The sequence below is a fragment of the Dendrobates tinctorius genome, unplaced genomic scaffold (genome assembly GCF_039654945.1).
Source record: "Dendrobates tinctorius isolate UK_male_01 unplaced genomic scaffold, ASM3965494v1 ptg000011l, whole genome shotgun sequence".
Classification (NCBI taxonomy): domain Eukaryota; kingdom Metazoa; phylum Chordata; class Amphibia; order Anura; family Dendrobatidae; genus Dendrobates; species Dendrobates tinctorius.
The window spans coordinates 53,292,361-53,319,434 of NW_027361679.1; the positions used below are offsets into that span (position 1 = coordinate 53,292,361).

The following is a 27,074-nucleotide window of genomic DNA, read 5'->3' on the forward strand; positions in this document are numbered from 1 at the left end:
ATGGCGGAGACGTGTATGTCACTTGCACAGGCGTAACTGACTGCTGTAGTGCCTTATGGGATTCGGCGACAACGGCCAACTGGAAATGATATATATATAGACTAGAAATAGTCTATCGCATCGGGAGTGCGGTGTTCCCCATGCAGGCGCATAAATGGGTAGAGTGCGCAGTTATGGCTGTTACTGCGCATGCGCAGGAATAGCAATGACGTGGATGTCACTTGTGGCCACGAACTGCGTCTGCGCAAGTGACATACACGTCACCGCTATTCCCGCATGTGTAGTAACGACGCAGCTGTTACTGTGCCTGCTTTGGAATAGCGGCTGACTGCCGTGGTGCCTTATGGGATTTGGGGACAGTGGCAAACTGGAGATTATATATAAATAGATATATGTGTGTGAGTATATATATATATGTATTCTATGTGTATATATCTATTGTTTTGAGAGCTGTCAGAGCGATTTTACAGTAGCTGGACATGAATTGCCGGCTTTTCAAAGGACACCGGTGCGTAAAAATCGGACTACACTCGCGTGGTGCGAGTGCTGTGTGATTTTTTTTCTCGCACCCATTGACTTGTATTGGCAAGTCTTGTCCGAGATATGCAGCAATACGCAGCATGCTGCAATTTTTTTCCTGTCCGATTTCAGCTGAGAAAAAAATCGCAGATGAGATGTCACCCATTGAATAACATTTGTCTGAGTCCATATTTTGGGCATATGGGTATGAGCCCTAAAACTAATACTTTGTTGTAGTACCTTTTAACCATAGTACCCCAAAACCTGTTTTCACCTTCCTGACCAGGCCAAATTTTACAATTCTGACCAGTGTCACTTTATGTGGTAATAACTCTTGAATGCTTGAATGGATCCCAATGATTCCGAGAATATTTTCTCGTGACATATTGTACTTCATGATAGTGGTAAAATTTGTTTGATATGACTTGCATTTATTTGTGAAAATATTAAGAATTTGGCGAAAATTTGGAAAATGTAGTAATTTTCAAACTTTTATTTTTTATGCCCTTTAACCAGAGTTATGTCTCACAAAATAGTTAATAAATTGACCCCATTTTAGAAACTAGACTCCTCAAGGAACTTATCTAGATGTGTGGTGAGCACCATGAACCCGCAGATGCTTCACAGAAGTTTATTATGTGGAGCGATAAAAATAAAAATTCACAGGTTTCCCAAAGAAATGTTCTTTTAGCCCCAATTTTTTCATTTTTACAAGGGTAACAGGAGAAAATGCACCATACAAGTTGTTGTGCAATTTCTCCAGAGTACGCAGATACCCAATATGTGGAGGAAAGTTACTGTTTGGGCACACGTCATGGCTCGGAAGGGAAATCACACCATTTGACTTCTTGAATGCAAAATTTGCTGCAATCATTAGCGGACACAATGTCACTTTCGAAGAGCTCCTGATGTGCCTAAAGAGTGGAAACCCCCACAAATGACCTTATTTTAGAAACTAGACCCCCTCAGGAAACATATCTAGATGTGTGTTAAGTACCTTGAACCCCCTGGTGCTTCACAGAAGTTTAAAACTTTGAGTTGTAAAAATAAAAAAAACCATTTTCCTCACAAAAATGTTTTTTAGCACCAAATTTTTTTTATTTTCACTTTCACAAGGGTAACAGGAGAACATGGACCCCAAACTTTGTTGTGAAATTTCTCCTGAGTATGATGATAATCCATATTTGAGTGGAAACTACTGTTTGGGCACGTGGCAGGGCTCAGAAAGGATGGAGCAACGTTTGGGAGCGCAGAGAAAATGCACCATACAATTTGTTGCGCAATTTCTCCAGAGTGTGCAGATACCCAATATGTGGAGGAAAGTTACTGTTTGGGCACAAGTCAGGGCTCGGAAGAGGAGGAGTGTCATTTGACTTTTTGAATGCAAAATTTGCTGAAATCATTAGCGGACACCATATAGATTTCAGAGAGCCCCTGATGTGCCCAAACAAACCCCTACAAGTGACCCAATTTTGATTACTAGACCCCTCAAGAAATGTATTTAGATGTGTGGTGAGCACCTTGAACACCCAGAAGTTTATAACGCTATAAAAAATTACATTTTTCCACACAAAAATTTTCTTTTAGCCCCAAATATTTTTTTTTCACAAGATTAACAGGAGAAAATGGACCCCAAAATTGTTGTGCAGTTTTTCCTGAATACTCTGATACCCCCATATGTGGTTTAAAACTACTTTTGAGGTACAGTGCAAAGCTCACAATGAAAGAAACGCCATATTAGAGTTTGAGAACCAGATTTTATATTTTTACACTGGGAAGTGTAAAAATGGCACCAAAACTTGTACCACAATTTCTGCTGCCTGTGGAAATACTCGGTATGTGGCTGTACAGTACCGCTTAGCCATAGGGCGAGACTCGAGAGGGACTGAGCACTATTTGTTTCCTGCAGCACAGATTTTCCTAGAATAGTATGCAGACGCCATATACAGAGCCCATTAGTCCTAGGAGAGCAAAATCGCCCCTCATGTGACCCCATTTTGGAAATAATACCCCTTTGGGAATTTATCTTCAGGTATAGTTCCTCCATGAGTGTTTTCCAGAAAAAAGGAGCAGTGGATGTTGCGGAGTGAAAATTGCAATCTGCCATTGTAGTGCCCAGTACGTTGCAGTCACCAGTGTGTTTTAGTCACCAGTACGTTGTAGTGCCCAGTACGTTGTGGTGTCCAGCTCATGCTTCTGGAGACACGCATATGCAAATTAGGTGGGCTGTCATTGCTACAGAAATGCCAAGCATGTGGACGCTAAATGTGGTTTAGGCACACTGGGGCTCAGAAGAGAGGGGGCATTTGGATTTGTATTTCCAGTAACGTGGAAACCCCCTATATTTCCATTAACAGATGACAGAGCTGAGCTAGGACTTGCTTTTTTGTGCATTGACATGAAGCTTTTGTTGGGAACATTTTACATAACATTTAGGATCACATTTATCCGGCACTCTTCTAAAATCTAAAGTGACGTGATTCAGACTAAACCCCCAAAGGATCCATTCACTATAATGAAACAGCAGAGTTACTCCATCTGGTGTCTGTTCAGCATTATCCTTCTTTTCAGAGATGCAGAAAACTGTGGCGGACCGCACTTTTATGCACACCTTAAAAGATGGAGACTGTTTAATCATAGGCAGCCAGACGACTTCCACAGTGTCTCGATCTGCCTCATTAATAGGAATCTTCCACCAGAGCTTTCCTTCTGAATCTCGTATTTCAGAGATTTAAATAGGAAACCCTGGTGCTGGTGTAAAAGCTCATAACAGAGCAGGATAAATGTGAGCCGAGCCTTTCTGTGATCTTTGAAAGGCAGAATGAACAAATCAACAGCAGGTGAAGAATTGGTTCTATTTATTTTTTACACCGTTCCTCATGCTGTATAAGTGATTAGACGACTTTATTCTTCAGATTGGTGCAATTATAGCGATACCAGATTTATATTGGGGGTTTTTTGTTTGGCTGCTATCACACATTAAAAGACCATTTCTTGCCAAAACAAGTTTGATGGCTCCAGCACTGTATGTTGGCTTCCACTCTATACAAAGACCCCACATTATTTCCCACACTGTATGATGGCCCCCTTACTGTAATCCCCACACTGTATGATGGCCCCCTAAATAGCCTCGATATAGTATAATGCACCAGATAGTCCTCAAAATCCACTACCCATAGGCCTCCATAAAGTAAAATTCACTCCCCTTAGGCCTCCAGATAGTATAATGCGGTCCCCATAGGCCTCCATATAGTATAAAGCACCCCATAATCCTCTATAGCATAGTGTAGTCCCCATAGGCCTCTATACAGTATAATGCACTCTACCTTATGCAGACTCTATATAATATAATGCAGTTCCTATATGCAGACTCTAAAGTATAATACACTCCTCAAAGGCAGACTCCATATAGTATTACTGCAATCCCCATAGGCAGATTCTATAAAGTATAATGCCCTCCACATAGGTAGACTGTATATAGTATAATGCACTCCTCATAGGCAGACTCTATATAGTATAATGCATTGCCCATAGGCCTTCATTCAGTATAATGCACTCTCCATAGGCAAACTCTAATTAGTATAATGCGTTCCCATACGCATATTCTATATAGTATAATGCATTCCCCGTAGGCAGACTCTATATAGTATAATGCACTTACCATAGGCCTCTATAGAGTATAATGCACAATACATAGGCAGACTCTATATAGTATAATGCACCCCATAGGCCTCTATAGTATAAAGCACTCCCATAGGCAGACTCTATATAGTGTAATGCACTCCCCATAGGCACACTCAATATAGTATAATGCACCCCCATAGTCAGATTCTATTTAGTATAATGCACCCCCCATAGGCAGACTCTATAATAATAATAAAATGCACTCCCTATAAAAAATAAATACAATACTCACCTCTCCACCTCATTTTCCCGCTGCTCCGAGCACCCGCTGATCTCAGGACAGCAGGTGTCAAGTAATGATGTCATCGCACCCGCTTTCAGTGTCTGCATCAGGGACGTCACACGCTAAGAGGGGAAATGATGGGAGAGGGAGCATGAGTTTCCTGTCTCATCAGTGCTTTCAACTGTATCAGCCTCTAGCCAATACAGTAAACTTGCAATGATGGGCGGAGGGCACAGGGTCCCCCATCCTGCTCAATGGCTCCATAGAAACTGGGTGGCAGTGCAGGGAGATCGAGTCACCCTGCTCTGCTACAGAGTGTATCTGTATGGGCACGCCGTGGAAGCCCATACAGTTAACAGTAGCGTAGGTCCAGGTCGGCCCTTCAGAGCATAGGGCCCAGGGCGACCGCCCCCTCTGGCCCCGGTAGCTATGCTTCTGATTCCTTGGTATATTTTAAGGCTTGGACGTTTTTTGTACCCTTCTCCTGAATTATAACGATTAACAATGAGATCCTTTTGTTGCATTGTAAGCTGTTTATGGACCTTGTTTTTTTTATTTGTTTTTTTAAATGCCACTAAGAAAATGTGAGGAAAATCCTACTAGAATAGCTTAACTTTATATGGGGTTAATCATAATCACTTGAAATGATGGCAGCTGTGTACTGGCTACAATTTAGCATGAGTTTAAATGTGATTGGCTAATTCTGAACACAACCACATCCCCAATTATAAAAGGGTGTTCATAATTATGCAAACACATTGCTCATTTGATTTGTGCAGATTATGGTGAGGACACAGAAGAGGTTTTCTTCTGATGACTCTTCCATGAAGTCCATATTTGTGCGGTGTCTCTGAACAGTAGATCAATGTACCACAACTCCAGAGTCTGCCAAGTCTTTCTGAAGATCTTTTGCAGTCAAACGGGGGTTCTGATTTGCCTCCTCAGCAATCCTATATTTATTGACTTTATGTGTTCTTCCTTGTGTTTAGTATTTTGCAGTATCCATCCTCAGGCAGAAATAGAAGATGCTCTCCTGCGAAATCTTTTCATGGGTTACCAAAAATGGGTGAGGCCTGTGCAGAATCCTAATAAAACAATAAAAGTAAATTTTGGCCTGAAAATATCACAGCTCGTGGATGTGGTAAGAAAGCATTGTATAAAGTTCTGTTTCATGAAAAAAAGCATATTTTATTAATGCATTACTATTTCTTAAAGGGGTTTCCACTACATGGATGGCTGTTAACTAGTTAAATGCATTTAACTCGTGCTTACAGGAAGCACGTCACTAATGTCACCCATGACGGCATGACAACCAGAGGTCTGTGGCAGACCTCTGTGGTTGTCGTTGCCATATTGCTATGAGTGCCGCCCTGTGGTCGGTGCTAATAGGAAGTGAAAAATATTCAGGATTGAGAGTCCTCAGTAGTTGATACCTTTTAATGGCTAACTGAAAAGATGGTAATACATTGCAAGCTTTCGAGACTACTCAGGTCTCTTCATCAGGCTAGACTAATACAAAATCTGAAGTCACATATTTATGCACAATACAGCCTAGAAAAAATGCAATAGATAAGACAAGTGACGTGAAGCAGAACTATCAATATGGGAGAGGGAGAAACATAAATATAAACATTGGACCAGTTCATAGATAAGGAGTCTGGATGTTTTATGGTCCTCTGATTGGGGTCTAGTTCTGTGTTGCCCCGCAAGGTTTTAAAAGGAAATTCCTTAATTGATGTAAAAAGACATAAATCCATGCGACCAGGCCCGGATTGGCAATATAACCAACCGGGCATTTTCCCGCTGGGCCGCTGTCACGTGGGCCGCAGGCGGCAGCGCCCGATCATCTGGCCGCTTGCCAGCTGCTGCGGCCACTGTTGCTCCTGCCGCCGGCCCTCTGCGGGCATGCGGTGATAGTTTCCAAGTTCCTCCCGCACTGCAGGGAGATAAGCCGCCACGCCCCCCCACGCACCCCATCCTCGCACCCCATCCTCGCCTTAGCATGAGACCCCCTCCCCCCGCAGCCACTCACAGTGTCGCACTCGCTTGCCTGCTCGCTCTGTTCGCAGGACCTGTGATGAGGTCACAGGAGGGGAGGAGTCGGGGTCACATGATCAGGAGCCTTTGTCCAGACCCCCGATCATGTCACCCCTTACTCCGCCCCTCCTGTGACCTCATCACAGGTCCTGTGCGCTCAGCCTTGCCTCTACCGTCTGCAAGACTCTGCTTTGCTGTTGTCATGGTGCTGGTTGAGGTAAGTATGTGTGGGGTCAGGATTTACAGTGTGGATGTAGTAGCAGAGCTGTGTGTGTATGAGGTGTACGGAGCGGAGCCGTGTGTACGAGGTGTACGGAGCGGAGCCGTGTGTACGAGGTGTACGGAGCGGAGCCGTGTGTGTACGAGGTGTACGGAGCGGAGCCGTGTGTGAACGAGGTGTACGGAGCGGAGCCGTGTGTGAACGAGGTGTACGGAGAGGAGCCACGCGTGTACGAGGTGTACGGAGCGGAGCCGTGTGTACGAGGTGTACGGAGCGGAGCCGCGTGTGTACGAGGTGTACGGAGAGGAGCCACGCGTGTACGAGGTGTACGGAGCGGAGCCGTGTGTACGAGGTATACGGAGCGGAGCCGCGTGTGTACGAGGTGTACGGAGAGGAGCTACGCGTGTACGAGGTGTACGGAGCGGAGCCGTGTGTACGAGGTGTACGGAGCGGAGCCGTGTGTGTACGAGGTGTACGGAGCGGAGCCGTGTGTGTACGAGGTGTACGGAGCGGAGCCACGCGTGTACTAGGTGTACGGAGCGGAGCCGCGTGTGTACGAGGTGTACTGAGCGGAGCCGCGTGTGTACGAGGTGTACTGAGCGGAGCCGCGTGTGTACGAGGTGTACTGAGCGGAGCCGCGTGTGTACGAGGTGTACTGAGCGGAGCCGCGTGTGTACGAGGTGTACGGAGCGGAGCCGCGTGTGTACGAGGTGTACGGAGCGGAGCCGCGTGTGTACGAGGTGTACGGAGAGGAGCCGCGTGTGTACGAGGTGTACGGAGAGGAGCCGCGTGTGTACGAGGTGTACGGAGAGGAGCCGCGTGTGAACGAGGTGTACGGAGAGGAGCCGCGCGTGTACGAGGTGTACGGAGAGGAGCCACGCGTGTACGAGGTGGACGGAGAGGAGCCACGCGTGTACGAGGTGGACGGAGTGGAGCCGTGTGTATGGAGTGGAGCCATATGTGTACGGGATGTACGGAGCGGAGCCAAGTGTGTACAAAGCATACAAAGCGGGCTTTTCCCACGGACACAGGAGTACACGGCGGAGCCCCGAGGAGCATTTTAAAACACACACATGACGTTCCACCTGAAGTGATGTGCTGGAAGCTGACCGGAAATGAGATAATTTCTTGAGGAGATTGTGACGGAACCAGGAATGCTTCAGATCCATCACCGTGTCCTCCTCCGACAGCGCAGACAGCAGGATCGCCTTGGAATCGGGGATGCCGGCCATGTGAGCGGATCATGATATGTCCTGCATCGGGAGGCTCAGGTGGGCACTACAATGGGAGCTGGGCTGCTATAGTATCTTTGTAGAATCTTTCTTTATTTCTTTCTCTCTTTTTCTTTCTTTCTCTGTTCTTTCATTCTCTGTTCTGTCTTTCCCTCATTTTCTTTCTCTCTCTGTTCTTTCTCTCTCTAATCTTTCCTCTCTTTCTTTCTCTCTGTTCTTTCTTTCTTTTCTTTACTTCTTTCTTTCTCTCTCTGTTCTTTCTCTGTCTCTCACTGTTCTTTCTCTGTCTCTCTCTGTTCTTTCTTTCCCCTTTCTTTCTCGCTCTCTCTGTTTTCTTTTTTCTCTCTCTCTCTGTTTTCTCTCTTCCTTAGTGCCAGTCAGTGTGCCCATAATGCCAGCCACTGTGCCCTCAGTACCAGTCAGTGTGATCAGCAGTGCTAAATGGGTGCGATTAGGTGTGGACATGGGTGTGACTAGTTGTGAAACGGGTGTGGCTGGGCGTGGCCAAAATTTGCAGCTGCGCGCACCGCAGTCTTTGTCCATCTTTCCCTTCTTCAAAAGTTGGGAGGTATGATAGGGGCAGCTATGACCAGGGGGTCTGGTTGCCCAATAAAGAGCAGTTCTGCCAGGAGGAATTCTGTAATCATGCATACAAAAGGGGACAGAGCTTTGGGAGGAGTACTGTACCTAAAAGCAATAAATAGGACTGAGCTGAAATACTGGGCACAGCTGTGACTACATGTTATATAGTCGTGTTAATCTCCTCTCACTTCTTGTAAACTACAAGTGTACAAAGATATTATATAGTCACCATGTGACTAGTGGGCCTGTGTAACTTCAAATGCCAGGGCTGAATTTTAGTCCCAGTCCGGCCCTGCATGCGACACATTCATTCCAGCACTGAGAGTGTCAAAGTTCGTCATAAATTTGTACTCCCAAACTCGGCTCTCTCTCTCAGATGTGAAGTTACCTTTCAATACCAGTAATTTCATATCCATGCTGCTGTGATCAGGGATACAGAAATGTTTTGCCACAGGTAGATCCATTCTTTTTTCTCTTATTGTGTGACGATGAGCATTCATCCTTGTTCTAAGCTTTTGCCCTGTCTCCCCCACATACAGACCCCCAGTTGGACATTTAGTACAAATAATTAAGTATACCACATTAGATGTAATGCAGGTGAAAGTACCTGGGATCTTGTAGTCCTGATGTGAGTTGGGGATCTTTATCTTGTCCGTGGTCATTATAAATGGACAGGTTTTACATTTTTTCCGGTTGCACGGAAAGGTTCCTGCAGCTGTTGGAGAGGACAGGGAGCTTCTGACAATGATGCTTCTTAAATTTGGGGCCTGCCTAAAACACAGCAGTGGGGGGTCTGGAAAAATGGATTTTAATCAGGCATCTTTTTGTAGTAAAGGTTGTAATTTCCGTGCAGCTCCCCTTAGCACCTCCAGATTTGGGTTGTAGGTGACTACTAGAGGCACTCGGTTATTTTCTTCTTTAGCTTTGTAATGTAGCAGGTGATTCCTTGACAATCTGGTGGCTCTTGTAATTTGGTTTTCAATTGTTCTTGGATGGTAACCCTGATTCAAAAAGGTCTTTTTGAGGCGACCAAGGTGTTTGTCTCTATCCATGGGGTTGGAACATATACGATTGTATCTGATATCTTGGCTATAGATAATAGAGTTCTTTATGTGTTTTGGATGGAAACTGTCCCATTTAAGGTATGTTGGACGGTCGATTGGCTTCTGATACAGGGATGTCTCTATTTCATTGTTTTTTAGCTTAATGATGGTGTCCAAAAAATTAATCTCGGTACTGGAGTAGTTGAGTGTTAAATTGATGGTGGGATGAAATTGATTAAACTGTTCGTGGAACGTCTTTAGCTGTTGCTCAGACTCCGTCCAGATGATTAAAATATCATCAATGAAGCGGTAGTAGGCCAGTGGCCTGATGGGGCATGAGGACAAAAAATCGCTTTCAAGCTTGGCCATGAAAAGATTTGCATACTGTGGAGCCATTTTACTTCCCATAGCTGTGCCAGTCTCCTGTAGATAGATCCTGTTGTCAAATTCAAAGTAATTGTAGGTGAGGATGAATTTTATAAGTTTCACCACAGCATTAGCATCAGTCCCTGTGTTTTCCATGAAGAACATAGGAAGTGAGCATTTCTGCTACACACAAGCGATCATTGTATGGTAAATTGGGCACCATTGTGTGAGTGTATTATGTGGACAGTGGATGTACATGTTACATTTCAATGCAAAGCAAATGCTTTCCTGGCTATAAAAGTAGGAAATGTAGCTAATCTCTGAAAACTGTACGCTAGCAAAGTCCATAAGATGGAGGACCCACATGCAAGATAGGGATTTGAACATAACACACATTTGGATTTGTCCCAATTCTCATGATAACTGTTCTGTTTTGTGGATGGTAGCACTTTCTTCAGGATCAACCTTGGCTCTGGTTCTGCTTTCCTTCCGACAAGTATGCCTCCTCTAGCCTTGACAGGATGCTTCTGGGTTCACCTGTTGGCTCTCCATATGGATGTATCTGTTGAATGGAGGATCTCTTGTTGAACTGTTGCTCTTTGTGACCTGTAGTACAAGCAGGCATGTACAGTAGTTGTAGACCGTATACTGAGATAGCTCTCAAAGATCTCTAGGGCATAATGGTGCATTCCAATCCGGTATCCACCAAACATCTCACTTTCTTCACTTCAAAATCAGCTTCTAGCACAGGACTGTGTGAATACAAATCGTGTTCTCCATGTCGTGGGTTTTGCAAATCAGCTAATGCAGCAGCTGGTAGTTTAAAGCTGGCGCCATCATCTCGAGGTTAGTCCCTGTGTCAGTATCCCTGGCAAGCTGGCCAAATTGTTGACAATTCCTGTAGAGGGGCCTCCTTAGTCTCTGAGCACCAGACTCGTTTCCTCCGTTTCGCCTCTGCATCGGAGTGCTCGAAGAGTCGGAGCTGTCTTTTGAGGTTGGACTGGTTTCCTTTGCATCTGGAACATTCCCAGTTGAAGATCTTTCAGTTCTGCTCGCAGAGCCTGAATCACATCTTTTAAAGTCTCAGTGTCTTTGGACTCCACCCGGCTTCTCGTCACCTGAGCACTACTCACTACTTTCTCAACCACAGGCGTGGACTCCTCCTCCTGCTCTATTGTGGCAAGATAGACATTGTAAAACGTCAGGTCTGCTGTCATCCGGGTCATCTCTTGCAACTTGTCCTGTAGGAATTTGTTGGCTAACCCAGATATGAACTGATCCAGCCTATCCACTTCTCGGAAAGTCCCGCTGCTGTACTTCATTCAATGATTCTTGCAAGGCATTGGAGTATTTCATTACAATCTCATCTTCCTCCTGTGGATGGTTGAAAAAGAAACTTCATAGTTGAATCACTTCGGCATACACTCCGTGGATTTTTTTCAGCAGCGCGTGTGTTTTGTCTAAGATGTTCCTTTCAAACTTGGGCTGTTCCATTACTGTCTGTCTGGTGTTGCCTTCTAGGGCAATCACTGCTAACTCTGCTCGCAATTCTGGGGTCAAATTCAACATTTTAATAACACTCCGTACCCTTTATGTCCAGTCTTGCAACATCATGTTTTTACCATTGTATTTTGTCAAATGCAGCAATACCCCAGCCAAAGGTACTCTGCCGGTACGGAGAGTGTCAGGCAGGTTTGGCACCTGAACCAGGGCCACAGGCAGTAAGGGATCATTCCCATTCATGGTAATCACTGTATGCCGCCGACTAAGTTAAGTTGTAGACTGTGCACTGGGGTGGTCCCCCCAGGATACAGCGGGCTGTGAACAAAGAAAATGACCAGACAACTCGTGAAGGAACTATTATTTACTGCAAACGGAGACTGAGTTCCTCTAACAACAGAAAGGCAAAAACTGTAAAGTTTCACACACCTAGTTAAAGTTGACTAGGACCCCTCTGCTGCACAATCTATAGGCCCAGATTGTTGTACCAAATACACTATAATTTTCCTGAACTGCGCCTCATGCGGGAGCTGAGGAGTTAACCCAGGAAAACAATGAGATTAGTGGCGACTCAGCAGTGGTGCAGCACAATGGTTCATAAACTGAATGATTTTGTAAACTCATCCTTTTCTCCCACCCACAGATGATTCTCTGCTAGGAGGGTTTTGTCCAAAGTGTGTATATATGAGTCTCTCTAACACCATGAGCAATCAACTCGAGTTCATACAGTTCTACTAGCAAACAATCTCTCTGTCTGAGAATCTATGTTTGGCACCAAACTCTCTCCCAAGGTCAGCGTGCATGCTCACACTGTGTTCCCAGTGGTGGGGCCGGAGTTCTTGACTTACCAACTCTAGCATGGTTGTGAAGGAGGGCAGTTGATCGTTCACTTAGCTGTTAATTGGGATGCCAAGGAGTGACTGGTGGACTTGTCGCTTGGAGCATGGCTTTATCCCAATAAACAAGCAGGTGGACCTCCACATCACAGCAGATGGCTTGGGTGGAGTCTGACTCTGCATCCAACTGTAGTCATCCGCCAAACGAATTTTCTCCCTCTAACAGGCGTTAAGGGAACAGGTACACATTTCTCCAGTACTGTGGCCAGTTTCTAGATCACTGAGAACTCTGTGGATGATGGTGGATCTCTCTCTCATTAGTCTTCTCTCCTAGTTCTGAAAAACACCATGAGACCTATAATGGAGTCTATTCACCACTATCTCACATGCAGGAAAGGTTACATGTGGCCTATTATGCCATGCACCACCATACATGTTAAACAAAGCCTCCACCGCATTATCCTGCTTTTACTGTGTGGGAGGTGCTGGGTCCACCTGATGGCTCTCGACAATGGCATCTGTGATCTGTAGTACAAGGCAGGTTACACAGGGCCTATCATCCCACGTATCCTTGATTATGTTCCACCACATCCTGCCTTCCAGATACAAGACTGAAGTTCCTGTTTGCTCTGGCCATGCTTGAAAGGTTATGAGTTTATCTGCTTGCTCTCTGTTTAGCTGCTTGGGCTGAACATTGTGTCTCATATTGGAATGCTCGCTCTGTGTAGACTGTAGTGGAAGGAGCCATAAAGGTTACGATGCAGTGGTTTAACATGCCACTCAATATTATCTGTTACACCTCGTCCCTCCATGCCTGGGACAAGCCTGATGAGCATACTTGTTCTGGTCCTGCCTCGGAGGTGCTGGGTGCATATGGCACCTCTTTGCTTGGCTACTTTTGGAATGTTCCCTGTGTGTGATATGTTGTAGAAGAAGACATGCATGGCCGATTTTAAGGCAAAGTGATTAACTTGTACAAAGACTATACAAATCACTTGTGACTCCTTTACTGAACTGTTGACGCAGTCTGATGAACAAAGATGTGGACAGAAGTATGGATAATATGATCATATTGTCCCCACGCTGCTTCAAATTAACAACAGCAAATCACTGGTTTACAAAAGATGATGTGCAGCTGAATACGAATAGTTTTATGCTGGCATAATTAAGCCATTCACCTGAAAAATGAGAATTTTTTTTAACATAGATTGGATATTGCAACACAATCTATGCTATATGTAATCTATTATGTACATGTAAGGAGGCAGACCGGGCTGCAGGTACCTGTCTTGAGCCGGGTCCAGAACTGTCGAGGCTGCGTCCCATGGCCCGGGGTGAGACCGGACAGGCCCCATGGCTCGGGGTGAGGGGGCGTGGTTAAACCGGAAGCAGAGCCGAAAGCGTTCAAAGCGAGTCAGTTTACCGCCGTTGGGGAGTGCGCAGCAGGGTGAACAGCATGCTCTGCACTTCGAGCATCAGCACCGTGATGTGCCGTGGCCGGCTTCGATTTGACACTCGGGCAGAACGGTGAGATATGAGAGCACCGCGCGTCTGGCTGAAAGTGAGACCGTGCTTGCGCAGAGAGGTGAGAGACGGCTGCAGAACATTAAGTTGCAATCTTCTCAGCCGGCCAGGGTACAGCAACCCACACTTGACACCGGGACTTTTGCAGCTCTCTTTGCTTCAGATGCACAGGATTATGGACTAGGGGCTCAGCGGGTAAAACTGGTGACCGCCCGCTCCCGTCAGAAGACGGATTGTTATCTTTTGGACCTCATCTCAGGACACCCAACCGGCCATGTTTGCGACTACAACCCCTGTGGGGAAGATGACTTGATGGACGGACGTGACTGGTAGTAGGAGGGGACGGTTTGTGCACTAGAGATGGAGATTGACAGGATAGAAGGGTGACAGCTGGGAAAGGTGGATAGGAGAGTGCAGTACCTAGAAATGACCACAAGATGGCAGGGGGGAGTAGCTTAGGACTTAACATCAGCTTACGGCTTGAGAAACGCTTAGTCATGGGGGGCGGGGAGATAGGAACCCATGAGGGGAATTCCCGGTGAGAGAGGGGATAAATAGAACTGGTTAGGGTTCCAGAAAGTCTAGTCTCGGGAGGAGCTTGGTAGAAGATGGTGAAGAGAGAAGAGCTCGACCAGGGGACGGACAGCAAGGAGACAGTCAGGGGGTGACCATGACCCGACGAACCGCAGGACAGACGAGGCCCCGGGGGTACCGATTGGACGACGACCTCAGGCAGGTGAAGCGCTGGCGGTAGATTGGTCTAGGACAGCCCCAGCGAAAGATCCGCGAGGGACGTTACTTCGACTAGAGCAAAGGTGCAGGTACCCGGGCCTGGAGACAGAGAACTGCACAGAAGCTGCGGTGCGTGGTTGTGGTCGTCAGGAAGACGACGAATAAATCCAGAACTGTTACAATTGAAATCTGTCTCCACCTCGTCCTTGCATCGCCTGGAGTCTGTGTCATCCGGACAGGGTAAGCAGTGGTCCACCCCCCAATCGCGGCCCCTACCACATTTTGGCGTAGTCGGCAGGATCACCGCCGCTAATACGACATCTTCCGCGGCAGGCCTGCGCCAGGAGGACTCCAAAAAAGAACTGTTCACCTGTGGATTACAAATACCTGTGGATTACAAGACTGCTCACCTGTGGATTATAATTTGGAGACTTTGTTCCGGATCATCGCTTGTCATCAGAGGATCCGGGGCGGTACCAGAAGCCGAACAACATGGCTGTGGTACTCCAACACCAGGAAGAGGCCCTGGTGTTTGCAGTTATTCTGGATGGACAGGAGGAGCGACTGAGGGCCCTGCGGGAGCAGCCGCCGAAGACATCGCCTGGGAGCCTCTCTGTGGCGGGGTGAAGATAGGAAGTTGCGGGAGGAGTCGTGGGGTGGCCTGTCGGAGACCGCGGCACCGGGGAAGGTGAGAGGTCCCCCGACCCAGCCGGCGGCTCCACGGCCAGCCCCCACCACCCGGCCTCCCCACACGGCCTCCTGCATTGCTGTAGACCCGGCTGCAGAGGGCTCTGCGGCCTCCGCCAGGCTGAGCGACGCCTCTGTCCATGTCCCCGCCCGGTGGTGCCACGTCCGGTGTCGCCGGTGCGGGACCAGCCTGCGGCCGACGCTGCTGCGTTCCACCTGCCAGCAGCGGCCTATCCCCTGAAGCCGGCCGCCACTCCGGCCCCGTCCACGACTCCGTTTGCGGCCTGCCCCGCGGCCGCATCTGCGTCACCCCCGGAGTCGGCCGCGGCCTGCTTGTCGGGCCCTGCGACCTATCCACCGGGACCCGGGGCTGCCCCTGCCCGCCGCCCGGACCCAGCCGCTGCTGCATTGCCGGATTCTGCGGTCACCTCTGCCCCACTCTCAACCATGACCGTGTCCCGCCCACCGGACTCTGAGGCCTACACCGGACCCTCCGTTTGGGTCGCGAAGGTCATCCGGAAGAAAAAGGCCAGGGAGCAGGAGGTCTGGAACCTGCTCCATGAGAGAGGGGAGGCTGGCATGGCTGCTTCACGATCTATGGGGCGGCTCGTGTACACCAACCTGGAGAAGGGATATGGGTTCATTCGGGACCTCACAACCGGCCAGAAAGTGTACATCAACGTGACCTCCATTCGTCACGGCTGAGCGTTGCGAGAGTGGGCCTTGGTATCGTACTAGAAAGAGTACTGTCCCCGCGGCTACTACGCAATAGCCATAATTGCTGAACCCGAAGGTCATGAGCCCCCCCCCCGTAAAAAGGACCCCTAGAGACACTCCCTGCATCCCGGGAGCTCCACGGCTGTGGGGCCCCTTGCTACCGGCTATCAGGAGATGGCCCAGACTGTCGGGATTTCGTTGTACCGTTGTGCAGGCCATGAGGACAGTTTTTCGTCCAGGTTACAAAGAATGTTTTTATGTTGTTTGATTTGTTTTCCTGACATAGCGGGGATGCAGAAAAGGGAGTATTAATGTTAAAGGGAGGGGGAGTCTTTATTTCAAAGATTCTGTGCGGAAAATATCGTGTTGGAAATAATGTTAACGTGTTTGAAAAAAAAAGAGAAAAAAAAAAAAGAAAAAAAGAGAAAAAGGGGTTACTCCGGTTGAGTAACTCCTACGGTTATTAAAGTAAAAGTAACAGTATGTTAAGAGTTGATTTAGTGAATAGTGTGTAACAAAAAAAAATGTGTGTAACAGGTTCCGGGTACGAGGCAGATGTGACGAAGACGCCGACCATGACTCTTTTTAGCTGAAGAACGAAGTGACGAAGAACATGGCACCAGACAGTGGTCCGTCAGTCAGGTCCCCAACACCACGGACACCCTTAAAGGATAGGCGGGCGCCAATGATGATCTGGTAGGCGAAAGGCCTCGGTCATGGCGTTCCGGACAGCTGAAGGTAGGGGAAGGGGAGAGTAGTGGGAGGTTCATGCCGTAGAGTAGTCCGGGTGGACCTCACCAACCCGAAAGAAGTTGTCACGTGGCGTGCACGCTGGCGAGTAGCAGTAGGCTTCTCGAGCATGGTGCTTCCGGTTTAGTTCGGCCCCAGTGGGGCAGCGGGTTTGGCCTAACGACCGGTCCGACAATAGACTGTGGACAAGCTTCAGGATGATGTAGGTAGAGAGTACGATTGTCGGGACGACAATGGACAAAGGGAGGGGGAGTGTGGGGAAGGTGACTTGACGGACGGGCATGACTGGTAGTAGGAGGGGACGATTTGTGCACTAGAGACGGAGATTGACAGGATAGAAGGGTGACAGCTGGGAAAGGTGGATAGGAGAGTGCAGTACCTAGAAATGACCACAAGATGGCAGGGGGAGTAGCTTAGGACTTAACATCAGCTTACGGCTTGAGAAACGCTTAGTCATGGGGGGCGGGGAGATAGGAACCCATGAGGGGAATTCCCGGTGAGAGAGGGGATAAATAGGACTGGTTAGGGTTCCAGACAGTCTAGTCCCGGGAGGAGCTCGGTAGAAGATGGTGAAGAGAGAAAAGCTCGACCAGGGGACGGACAGCAAGGAGACAGTCAGGGGGGTGCCGATTGGACGACGACCTCAGGCAGGTGAAGCGCTGGAGGTAGATTGGTCTAGGACAGCCCCAGCGAAAGTTCCGCGAGGGACGTTACTTCGACTGGAGCAAAGGTGCAGGTACCCGGGCCTGGAGACAGAGAACTGTACAGAAGCTGTGGTGCGTGGTTGTGGTCGTCAGGAAGACGATGAATAAATCAGGAACTGTTACTATTGAAATCTGTCTCCGCCTCGTCCTTGCATCGCCTGGTGTCTGTGTCATCCGGACAGGGTAAGCAGTGGTCCACCCCGCAATCCCGGCCCCTACCACACCCCCATCGGATCACTTGTGGCAGAGGACCTTAAAGACAAGATAAGTTTGATTACTGGACTGTTGTTACTTTGCAATTTCCCGTTTTAACTTTAACTGTTTTCTCCCTGCGAGGAGTTTCTCTATTGTTCTAATTAAATTGTTAACCCTTGCTCTGCCTCCCTTGCTTCACTGCATCCCAAAACTTGCTTACATACACATAGGCCCGAATTCATCAAGCAATTTTCACCAGTTTTCTGGTCTACAAATGTTTGTAATGTCACCAAATTTTTGGAGCAATTCATAAATGTGCAGACGTTGTTCGAGTTTTGGCATTTTTTTCTTACCAGTGTTGGCCAGCACCTCTGAGTTTTTGAACAAAGGGTAGAGCTTAGCAGGGAAGAGCCATAGCTGGGCATGACCGACAAATTAATTATAATTTAATTACGTCTTTATATATATACACACATATGGCGCTCCTGAGGGTCCACTCACCACAGAGGTACTGCCCCTCACCCAGAGGTGTAGTATCCCACCTTTCAGGTAAGATGGAGACACCTGACCTGGCTCTGACACAACACTTACATCCACCATACATTAGGGCAGCAGGTGCTGCTAATCCCTGCTGGCTAGGAAAGGGTGTTAGAAGGTGGGTGGAGCTTGGGTTCAAAGCGGGAAAATAGAAGGGAAGTTAGGATCAGTCTTCCCGTAGGGGAAGAAAGGGAAGGACGGGCATAGGCAACCTTCTCATAGGGGAAGGAGGGAAGAGATACAATCGTGCAGCAGACCCATGGTCTGAGGGGCTGCTAGTATGGACTCAAGGATTGAAGGAAGCTCCCTGAAGGGGAAAGGGATTTTCCAGAGGCACGGGTGGAGTGGCATCACAAACTCTTTGCAAAAACTCTTTCTTTCATCCCCTGTAAATATACCCCTTTCATTAGATGCCCAGGGCCATGGACCGGTTTACAGCCGCTGTGACACTGTCCTTTTAAGAAACCGGCCCGGTACCGAGTACCCCACAGCCCTGACTGGGCGCGCCATACACTGTGTATGTGTGTATAGATAGAGATATATATATATATATATATATACATACATAAAGATATAATATACAGTGGGTACGGAAAGTATTCAGACCCCTTTAAATTTTTCACTCTTTGTTTCATTGCAGCCATTTGGTAAATTCAAAAAAGTTCATCTTTTTTCTCATTAATGTACACTCTGCACCCCATCTTGACTGAAAAAATAAATATATTAAAAAAGGAAAACTAAAATATCACATGGTCATAAGTATTCAGACCCTTTGATCATTATTGAGTAGAAGCACCCTTTTGAGCTAGTACAGCCATGAGTCTTCTTGGGAATGATGCAACAAGTGGGCCCAGACACTGACATCTGTTGACAAACAAGGCTGGAACATGCCTAGGGCCCCAACTGCCCCAGGGGCCCCCAGCCAGTGGCACACCATGAGTCAGGAGAGCCCGCTCAGCGTCAGCAGAGCAGCAGGTGACAGGAGGCAGAAAGCAGCTAAAGCCTGTGCCCGCTGCTAAAGAGACATGAATATTCACAGCATTTCTTGCCCGTGGGCATACTGTTAAGAGCATTATATGGGGCTCATTATACTGTATGGAGCAATATATGAGGCTTATTATTCTTTATGAAGCATTATATGGGGCCCATTAAACAGTATGGAGCAATATATGGGGGCTTTTATATACTGTATGGAGCAATATATTGGGCTCATTATTCTGTATGGAATAATATATATGGCTCATTATACTGTACTGAGCAATATATGGGGTTCATTATTCTGTATGGAGCACTACTGTATGTGGTGCCCATAATACTGTATGGAGGACTATACTATCTGGTTTTTGACCTATTGTAAAATGTACAATAGATATCACTCATGTAATGTAAGAAGTATGTGAACTTTTTGACATTGTACTATACCTATATTTCTCTGCCATATCCGTGCATCATGAATTGTGGTATGTGGTAAAGGGGCCATCTGAGACTCTTTCGTCCGGGGCCCATGAAAACCTGGAGCCAGCCCTGGGAATGAGGGTGCCATACATACCAGGATGGGGATGGGGCCATGCATACCAGGATGGTGATGAGGGGGCTATGTACACCTGGATTGGGGACATGTAGTACAGCACCTACTGCTTGTGTTGGGGGACACTCGATTGGCACAGGATTAACGTAGACAAGCACGGTTTTTGCTCACATAAACAGTTTATGAGGTTTATTTTATACAGCATAAGCCACATAGTAGGCCCTGTTGCACATCACAGGCCTACTACCGTCCATTTCGAAATATGGCTTTTCCTTGCAGTCCCTAAACATGCTGGACCTCTCTGTCCAGTGAGCATGGGCGACCGCATGCCAAACAGTTCCTTAACGGTAATAGGACAATGTAAGCACCAACAGTCTGTGGAGGTACCTTACAGGAGCTCCTGCTCCAGACGCCGACTCCTTGTCAGTTCTCGCTCTCCCGGGGAAGCTGCCTTGCTGGGATCACCATCCTTGTGACCAGGGCACTCTTGACAGTCCAGACCCGCAGAAGGTTGGTAGCTCCACCAACACAGGGCCGTTACAGACTCAGCTCACACATGGCCTCACTGGGTGCTATTCAAGACATCCGTCCCCCCCTAGGACCGTCCAACACACAGACCTCACTGAGTGCTATTCAGGGATCTGATCCTATGGCCAAGACCTCACAACACACCGGCCTCTAGGTCCAAGGCCTCACCTTGTGCTCTTCAAGTTAGCAGCTCCCAATACACAGGCCTTCCAGGACCTTGCACTTTGACCACTCAGGTTCAAAACACATCACCATGTGACCAGACCTCAGTCACATTATTTATCCCAAACCACCCCCATATGTTGGTGGTGTATGTGTGGCTAGTCGATCCGACTAGCCCTATAAGCTCCCCTTATAGGTAAATAAACTCATGGAACTACAAGTCCCAGCACAACAACATCATTTTTGGACTTACAGCGCAGAGGACCTCTGCGACACATACCGGCCATTTACAATCATGCCGGACACTGTTTAACCATCACAATCAAGGAAGCGCCTACATGCATATCCTGAGGAGCACATACAGCGCCCCCTAGCTGTAACAGGGGTCATTGCATCACCATATATAAATATATATATATATATATATACATACTAAGATGGGGGATATTAGTACAGAATCGACCACATTTTTTACTTCAATGTTTTTTCTATTTTCCTCCTCTTAATCCTTGGTGCGTCTTATGGTCCAGTGCGTCATATGGTATATATCAGTGAGTGAGTGAGTACACGGTGGCCATAATACTGTAGGACTGCATAATATTCTATGAAGGGGGGCTGAATTATACTATATGAGGATTGCATTATATTCTGTGTGGGGGGCTACATATTATATGAGGCCTGCATTATATTCTATGAGGGGGGCTATCCCAACCCCTGCTATATCATTAAGACATGTACTACCTTATATTAAAGCCTGATATTAGCGTGTTTTACCACACAATTAGTGGTCTTGTATTTATTTCTATGTAGCTACATATTGGGCCCCAAGAATGATTTTCCTTGGTGGGCCCAAGGTGCTCCAGTCCGAAGCTTTGTATATATACACAGTCATACAGTTGGGAAAATAAGTATTTGATACACTGGGGATTTTGCAAGATTTCCCACCTACAGTCATGGCCAAAAGTTTAGAGAATAACACAAATATTAATTTTTACAAAGTCTACTGCTTCATTTTTTCTAATGGCAATTTGTATATACTCCAGAATGTTATAAAGAGTGATCAGCTTAACAGCAATTACTTGCAAAATCAATATTTGCCTAGAAAATGAATTTTATCCCCCAAAACACATGTCAACATCATTGCAGGCCTGCCTTAAAAGGACCAGCTAACATCTTTCAGTGATTGCTCCATTAACACAGGTGTGGGTGTTGATGAGGGACAGGGCTGGAGATCAATCTGTCATGATTAAGTAAGCATGACACCACTGGACACTTTAAAAGGAGGCTGGTGCTTGGCATCATTGTTTCTCTTCTGTTAACCATGGTTATCTCTAAAGAAACACGTGCAGTCATCATTGCACTGCACAAAAATGGCCTAACAGGGAAGAGTATCGCAGCTAGAAAGATTGCACCTCAGTCAACAATCTATCGCATCATCAAGAACTTCAAGGAGAGAGGTTCCCTTGTTGCCAAAAAGGCTCCAGGGCGCCCAAGAAAGACCAGCAAGCGCCAGGACCGTCTCTTAAAAGTGCTTCAGCTGCGGGATCGGGCTACCAGCAGTGCAGAGCTTGCTCAGGAATGGCAACAGGCAGGTGTGAGTGCATCTGCACGCACTGTGAGGCGGAGACTCTTGGAGCAAGGCCTGGTCTCAAGGAGGGCAGCAAAGAAGCCACTTCTCTCCAGAAAAAACATCAAGGACAGACTGATATTCTGCGAGAGGTACAGGGAGTGGACTGCTGAGGACTGGGGTAAAGTCATTTTCTCTGATGAATCCCCTTTTCGATTGTTTGGGACATCTGGAAAACGGCTTATTCGGAGAAGACCAGGTGAGCACTACCACCAGTCTTGTCTCATGCCAACTGTCAAGCATCCTGAAACCATTCATGTGTGGGGTTGCTTCTCAGCCAAGGGAATGGGCTCTCTCTCAGTCTCGCCTAAAAACACAGCCATGAATAAAGAATGGTACCAGAATGTCCTCCAAGAGCAACTTCTCCCAACCGTCCAAGAGCAGTTTGGCGATCAACAATGCCTTTTTCAACATGATGGAGCACCTTGCCATAAAGCAAAGGTGATAGCTAAATGGCTCAGGGAACAAAACATAGAGATTTTGGGACCATGGCCTGGAAACTCCCCAGATCTTAATCCCATTGAGAACTTGTGGTCAATCATCAAGAGACGGGTGGACAAACAAAAACCTTCAAATTCAGACAAAATAAAAGCATTGATTTTGCAAGAATGGACTGCTATCAGTCAGGATTTGATCCAGAAGTTGATTGAGAGCATGGCAGGGAGAATTGCTGAGGTCCTGAAGAAGAAGGGTCAACACTGCAAATATTGACTTGCTGCATTAACTCATTCTAACTGTCAATATAACCTTTTGCTACTCATAATATGATTGCAATTATATTTCTGTATGTGATAAAAACATCTGACAAACACACATAAAAACCAGAGGGCAGCAGATCATGTGAAAATATATTATTTGTGTCATTCTCTAAACTTTTGGCCATGACTGTAGAAAGAATAGAGAGGTTTGTAATTTTTTATCGTAGGTACACTTCAACTGTGATAGAATCTAAAAATAATAAACAGAAAATCACATTATATGATTTTTAAATAAATTGCATTCTATTGCATGAAATAAGTATTTGATCACCTACCAACCAACAAGAATTCTGGCTCTCACAGACCAGTTAGTTTTTCTTTAAGAAGCCCTCCTACTCTGCACTCACTACCTGTATTAATTGCATCTGTTTAAACTTGTTACTAGTGATGAGCGAGTATACTCATTTTCCCGAGCATGCTCGAGTGTCCTCCGAGTATTTCGGCATGCTCGGAGATTTAGTTTGTGCCGAAGCATCTGCATGATTTGCGGCTGCTAGGCAAATTGAATACATGTGGGGATTCCCTAACAAACAGGCATTCCTAACATGTATTCAGCCTGACCAGCAGCTGCAAATCATAGCTTTCTAAGGACACCAGGGACAAAATTGTCGACCTGCACAAGGCTGGGTTGGGCTACAGGACAATAGGCCACTCCCAGAAGAATGCAGGCGCCAAAGCGTACGTCGTTTTTTTTGCCTGGTTTTGGCACCACGGTCCTGCACAGGTATTTTGCCTAATCCTGCTCTGACCCTGTTTTGATTTGTCTATACTTCTTTAAATGATGAATTTAAGACTAACTATATATAATTAATGTGATTGTAAGTATTGACTTAGATAAATGGGTAACTTAGATAATACTATGTATGTAGATATACATAAATAGATAGTGAATTTTGTATGTAGCGTTGTGGTGCTACTTAGTGGTTTCCCACTTCTTTTACTTGTTTTTAATCAGTTTTATTATTTTTCTATTTATAATAACATTTTGACATCATTATTTACAAATGTGGTTCTCTTGTACATTCTTTCTTTATATGATCTATGTTTCTCTATGTATTGAACCTTCTAGTTTGTTCATGCGAAATGTTTATTCTGACATACCCATTTGTGTATTTGTGCTTTTGTGATGTGACTGTGGACACATTTGCTAAAAGGAAAATAGGCAAGTAGCTTGGTGAGAAGGAATGGAGAGGTCTGTAATTTTTATTGTAGACACACTTCAACTGTGAGGCTGGGTTCACACTAGAGTGAAATATGGACGAGTGAGAGGCGTAAAAACCATGCATTGCACACGGACAAATGATTCTCTATGGGGTAGCTCCCATCAGCCATATATTTCTCAGCCGTATTCTACGGTCCGTGCCAGATTGTCAGCGTACTACGCCCATAGTACGCCAATGCAAGTCTAGGGGTGCGCAAAAAATATGCATTACACACGGACCACACGTGTGACTTGCGAGAAATACGCAGGTCTTTGGCAGGTGACAGGAAATGGGCCAATCCATCATCAGGAAGCTTAGAAATGCTAATTAGCTCAAAAAGCGCTCCAGACATCCAGGAAGTACGCCTCCACGGAGTAGAGCATCATGGCACCCTACTACCTCAATGTGGAGATGCTTATTGTCTTAGTGCAGGAGCGCCCGTAAATCTGGGACCAACGTGATGCCCATTATGCCAACCGGCAAGAAAGGAGGCATCATGGAGGCACATATGTCGCCAGATGTTCCACGATTTTGGTGATCCGCCACATGAGGAGCAGCAGCAAATGAGTAAGTACAACCAAAAAAGTGTTTAAAATTACCTCACATCAAAAAAGGCATTTAGAATAAGCCCCCACCCCCCCTTCCTGTGCTTGGCCTTTTTGCCTCATGAGGCGTGTAGATTTTTATTTGAACCATTGTTTTACACTGACATAATTTGTCCCTGGCCACAAGCTCCTTATCCTCCTTGGCAACCAAGTTAAGAGTAGTTACTTGACCCCTGAACTATTGTGACCCTGTGTATCTGGCCTGGATGCCACAATTATATATGCCACCCTGGGGAGAAAGCACACCCTAGAAGGCCACATGACTAGGCTACTTTTTGCAAATTTTAGGTAGCAAATATGTGAAATTTGGAATATTTCCTGTCACATTGCAGTGGAAGATGTGATGAGACGCTGGCGCAGCATCCACGACCAATACAGGCGGGAACGTCAGCAGCGGGCCAGGAGTGGTGATGCAGGCCACACAAAGAGAAAATATATTTATTATGATCGCCTCTCCTTCCTCGCTCCTATTTTGGATCTGAGACCGTAAGTAGATACCTCACACCACATTACACAGATACTTTACAGGGACAAAACTAATGTTTGGAATTTTGGCTATGTTCTATTTCATAACAGAACTCAGTCAAACCTTACCGAAAGGGAAACTGGCTCAGATACAGAGCCTATCATTCATCCTGTGACTGGAGGAGAATAGGTGGCTGGCCCATCTTCTCCCCTTCCAAGAAGCATGGGTGAAGTTTCCTCTCCTGAAAACCCAGTACCTGCACCACAAACCCCACCACCAGGAGCACATCCACAAGCAGGACCGTCTACTGCAGCACCGTCCGCCATACAGGAGGAGCAGGGCAACATCAGCAGCAGCCCAATTGCCCAGATACAGGACTCCCCACAGCCTGCTGGACCATCCCGGCGAAGAAGAAGAAGGTGCCAGATCCCTGCCCAAGATACCCGTACCAATGTTGACACAGGGGTACTGAACTCCCTTGCTCGAGTCAATAATGATGATGGGGAGGAGGCGTACTCACGCAGCCTGGCCCGTTATCTTCGGGCCCTTTCCCGTGAGGTGAGGCTACGTATTCGAGGATGTTTTCAGATCCTGCTTGATGCAAGCACACACCCCAATACCCCATATGAGTTATTTGAATATCTGAAGAGGTGGCAGCTTTCCCCAAGGAATCTGATGCGCCTTAGACACCCCACACACATGCTTGCTCAAGCAGGCTCTGAGGATCCTCAAACACGTGGGCCTACACCTCACCCCCTTCCTCCCCCTACTCAACCTTGCACACAGCAGCCACATATGTCTGCCTCTAGCCAACCTCACCAATATGGCCACTTGTTCCCACTCAGTGTTGGAGGCTGGTCCCAACCTGGTTGGGGACGACATGGCTATTTTGGTGGGTATGAGCCACGGGCCTACCAGCCCCAACAAGAGGCCCTTCTCCAATTTCAGTCAGCCCAGTACCCACCAGAATCACAGGTGGCAGTACACTACCCTCATCATGGGCAACAGTATGCCCCCACACAGGGCAATGGCCAAGTTGGCCAAAGTAGCCAGCAGCAAACACAGGCTGGTCTTCCACCTTCTCCTCCCCCGACCTACCAACATTTGTCATGTAGGAATATCGGTCTTGCATAATTGTTTGTTTTTTTCTGAAAATGTTTTGCTTGTAATTTTGCAAATCTGCAAAAAGGCCACTTTGGGCCATTGCCACATTTACCATATGGCAATAATATGTGTTTAAAAAAAAAAAGGACAAAAGTAAAAATTTGTCTACTACATTTTACGTCTCTGTCTCAATTATGAAAAGTTATCAGCATACTAACATACGCTTACCAAGGCAATTAAACAGTCAGTGAATCATAAGGGGTTGAAATATATATATTTACACAGACAGAAATCAAAAATTTATAACATAGACACATCATGCTCTTGCCAAAAAGTTTCCCTCTCAGGTGACATAAAATAATTTGTGAAAATATCATGCACTTTGAGCCCAGAGAGCGGTCTACGTTGAGGGTTGATAAGTGGTCTCGCCCTACGCACATTGTCCGACCCACACACAACACCAGCAGAGGAGGAACAATCATGTATCCTGGTGAAGTTATGAAGAATGACACATGCTTTGATAACTTCATTCACATTTTGTTCACTCAGCAGAATGGCAGACTGTAGGACCCGCCATTTGGCACAAAGAATGCCAAAGGAACACTCCATCAGTCGCCGAGCACGTGATAGGTGCAAGTTAAAAATTCTGCGCCGGTGGTCCAGGTTGCGCCGGGGATATGGCCTCATGACATTGCGCGTTAACTGAAACGCCTCATCTGCCACAAGGACATAAGGGACTGATTCTTGAGTGGAGCCTGGTAGCTGGCATGGTGGGGACAGATCCAACTGGTTGGTGCGTAGCCGCCCACCCATAATGGAAGTATTGAAGACTCTAGAGTCTCCCGTCCTTTCATAGGCCCCAATGTCAACAATTATAAACTTGTATTGAGGATCGGCCAGAGCCAACAATACAACAGAAAAGTATTGCTTATAATTGAAGAATTGGGAGCCAGAGTCCGGCGGCTTACGCACCCGGATATGTTTCCCATCCAAGGCCCCAATACAA

At 46.7% G+C, this 27,074-nt stretch overlaps 1 protein-coding gene across 3 annotated transcripts in view; it reads left to right on the top strand.

The window, feature by feature from the left end:
- Window positions 1–27,074, top strand: part of CHRNB3 (cholinergic receptor nicotinic beta 3 subunit) — an 85,230-nt gene that overhangs the window by 15,368 nt on the left and 42,788 nt on the right. The window contains exon 2 of one of the 3 annotated variants that reach the window (XM_073542278.1): window positions 5,416–5,567. The exons of 1 other annotated variant lie outside the window; for it this stretch is intronic. In XM_073542278.1, the coding sequence (XP_073398379.1) occupies window positions 5,416–5,567 (152 nt within the window). The remainder of the gene's footprint in view (window positions 1–5,415; window positions 5,568–27,074) is intronic. One more of the 3 variants, XM_073542290.1, reaches the window with a different exon arrangement.